This window comes from Octopus bimaculoides, chromosome 11 (genome assembly GCF_001194135.2).
Source record: "Octopus bimaculoides isolate UCB-OBI-ISO-001 chromosome 11, ASM119413v2, whole genome shotgun sequence".
Taxonomy (NCBI): Eukaryota; Metazoa; Mollusca; class Cephalopoda; order Octopoda; family Octopodidae; genus Octopus; species Octopus bimaculoides.
In genome coordinates this window covers 35,401,934-35,405,225 of record NC_068991.1, presented here as the reverse complement: position 1 = coordinate 35,405,225, position 3,292 = coordinate 35,401,934, and the positions used below count along the sequence as shown (strand labels likewise).

Here is a 3,292-nt window from a genome sequence, read left to right as displayed (position 1 = left end):
TTAGTGTCCAATGAAGGAAGGTACGTATAAGTGGGCTGCCTGAGGCCTTCGATTTAGGTCTCACTTGGCTTGCCAGGTCTTCTCACGCACAGCATATTTCCAAAGGTCTCGGTCAGAAGTCATCGCCTCGGTGAGGCCCAATGTTCGAAGATCGTGCCTCACCACCTCATCCCAGGTCTTCCTGGGCCTACCTCTTCCACAGGTTCCCTCAACTGCTAGGGTGTGGCACTTTTTCACACAGCTATCCTCATCCATTCTCACTACATGACCATACCAGCGCAATCGTCTCTCTTGCCCACCACAACTGATGCTTCGTAAGTTCAACTTTTCTATATATATATACTGGCAAAGCATCACCACTTGGTAGAGTGAGTAATAAAAGCCTAGTATGTTGTATCATGGATTTAAATATTCTTTCAATCATTTAATGGACTACTCTCTCTGCTTTATGCATGAGTTGTGGTTATATCAATCCAACACAAGAGCAACAAATGTATACTATTGACTTTCACAAATGTATTTACTAAGTAATTACAAATGATGTATAAAAATTAATAACTTACCAATGTTAGATTGTATTCAATAAACTGACCTTTTAAAGTATCCAGCTCCTGAAATTGAAAGTTAATTCTTAATAAGAAAATTATTGATTAAAAGAAACTTCAAGAAATCAATAATTCTACAAATCTTAACAGGTAATGTGATGATGTTTCTTTAAATATAATGTTAAAGAATCAAAACATTTGGAGCATATTCTTCTTCCTTGCTCAAAATCTTAGAATTCTCTCCTTTTCACAATGCAGTAATATTTTGTTAGCTTTATTTGAATTGATATTTGCTGCCATAGACCACTATTTTTTTGAGGTCTGCCATTTGATTATATATATATATATATATATATATATATATATATATGTATATATACAGTAATCCCTTGCCATATCGCAGTTCATCTATTGCCATTTATTATTTAAGCTTACGTTGATTCCTCTATGGTGTTGTTTTGCATTTATAATAAAATAAATATATACAAATTATAAAGATAATAAAAAAAAATATACAGTACAGAACTGTTTCTACTTTACGGATTTTCACCTATCACGGGGTTTTGGAATGTAACACCCGCGATAGTTGAGGGATTACTGTGTATGTATGTATAAATATATATATATATATATCTATATATATATATATATTAGCAGATGTCTGTGTATTTGTATGTCTGTGCATAATGCCAATGAGGGAGTGAGAGGGAAGAGAAAGAAACAGAGAAGCAAAATGAGGAAGGGGTTCCTTATTTCTCCTCCATCTCAGCATTTGTCACGTTCTTCGATAGAGGGAGAAATGTAAATAGTGTGTGTGAGTGAGTTAGAAAGAGATAGAATGAAAGAAACAAGCATAGACTAAAAGAGAGGAACTATTACAGAGGGTGAGAGAGAATAAGTGTAAGCATATACTATGTATACAGAATGAGAAAAAGATAGAGAGAAGAGAGAAAGAAACAGAGAGAAAACAAGTTTCTATAGAAGTTGAAAGAAAGTGGGATAGCAGGAGAGAGAGAGAGAGACACTGATGGTTGATACTGTATGTATGTTCTATAGGTGAAGGTGAAAGAAAACCAGCACAAAGACAGGGGGAAAGTGAGAGAGTAAGAGACGCTGATATCTGATACTGCATGTGTGTGTGTGTGTGTGTGTGTGTGTGTGTGTGTGTGTGTGTGTGTGTATGCATGTGTGTGCACGTGCATGTGGCATTCCACAATCACCTTTTTTTTTCAATCACTCTTGTGAAAATATTCACATAACTTTCACTCATTTTTTCATTTAATCCCCATTTTAATTTTCAAAAAGTTTCCCACAAGAGGAGACGGGGTAGATGTAGAGGATCAGTATTCTACAGTGAAGCAAAGATAAGTACAGATAGCCACAGTAAGGTCACTAGAGACTCCTGCACAACAACAGCAAAGACATGAAAATGACCAAAGGAGAGCTGCTGCATGAGAGGACCAATGAGTCACAAGAAGCAAGGGTAAAATGATTAGAACAATTACATCAACAAAATGCAATCCGCAGGAGCCAAGAGTCAAAAAAGGACAGAGAAAATGTTTAAAAGATGCAAGACAAAGACAAGCTGCCAGAGAGAGAGACAATGGATCAGCAAGAGATGAGACAAAGGAAAAACCAGGAGCAAACAGTTGCTGCAAGACTTCTCCAATCCTCAGAGGAAAAATGTAAGCGTCTTCATCAAGATAGGCTGAATACGTTTGACAAAAGAGTTGCACCTTTTAAGGCGACTTGGAAAAGATCAGCTTTCAACTATGATCCAAAACATGATTATCCTACAGAGAAATTGACTGATATTGGAGCAATGTCAAAAGAGTGCAGTTTTTATAAAGGAAAGAAATGGGAAAGAGAAATCACCACTATGGGTTGCGGTGGAAGAACGGTTGTTTTACGGACGTTTAGTACACCCACAGATACTTTGAAGGCATTGCTGTTGGGAAACACACCAACGAGAGTGCACTTCTTGGAAAACATTAGGAATTATAATTCTGCTTTCCAAATGATCTCCTTTGGTAGCAATATTATAAGAGAAGGGATCATTTAAAGTTCAAGGTCAAGTATATCATCATATTGGATCTTTGTTGCCAACTGAAGGCAACAATCCTCAATTTTTACAGCTATATTTTGTGACAAATTACAAGGAGCAGGCTTTACAATGGTCACTTAACCTTCCTAATTTGAAAGAAGAGTTAATCTTTGATCTGCAAGTAATGTTGCGTGCAAACAATAGCTACATCAGAAGCTTCAAGTATGTATTGGAATCTGCATCACCCACTGAATACAAGATAGTTATTGATGCAAACAAAAAGTCTATTTCTGAGCACAGTGGCCACTACAATGCTCCAGTTGCAAATGAAGTAACAGTAATTATTACAGGCGATGAGTATAGGAAGAGAAATATTATTCAAGGAAGAGGAAATAAGATTCAACAGATAAATGCCACCCACCAATCATATGATGCACTCCAGTATCCATTAATCTATGTATTTAGCCAAGATGGATATCACTTTAGTATATAAAAAAACAGATACGTAATTTCCTTCAATATATGTGATAGAATTTATCTCCCTTCACAAAAGTGGTAAATTTTGTGTTTTTGTTTTTTTGTATTATGAATTCAGAATTGATTTCCCAATTGAAGAATAAATTGAATTTAGAATAACAAATTTCTATACAACATATTTTGCTTTTTTCTTCCAATATATAATGAACAATTTCATTCCCAGGCT

The 3,292-nt window shown here is 35.6% G+C and overlaps 1 protein-coding gene across 1 annotated transcript in view; it reads right to left on the bottom strand.

Moving 5' to 3' along the window:
* Positions 1-3,292, bottom strand: part of LOC106876981 (ribosome quality control complex subunit NEMF) — a 119,600-nt gene that overhangs the window by 78,514 nt on the left and 37,794 nt on the right. Inside the window, exon 13 of the mRNA XM_052971973.1 lies at positions 564-611. Within this exon, the coding sequence (XP_052827933.1) occupies positions 564-611 (48 nt within the window). The remainder of the gene's footprint in view (positions 1-563; positions 612-3,292) is intronic.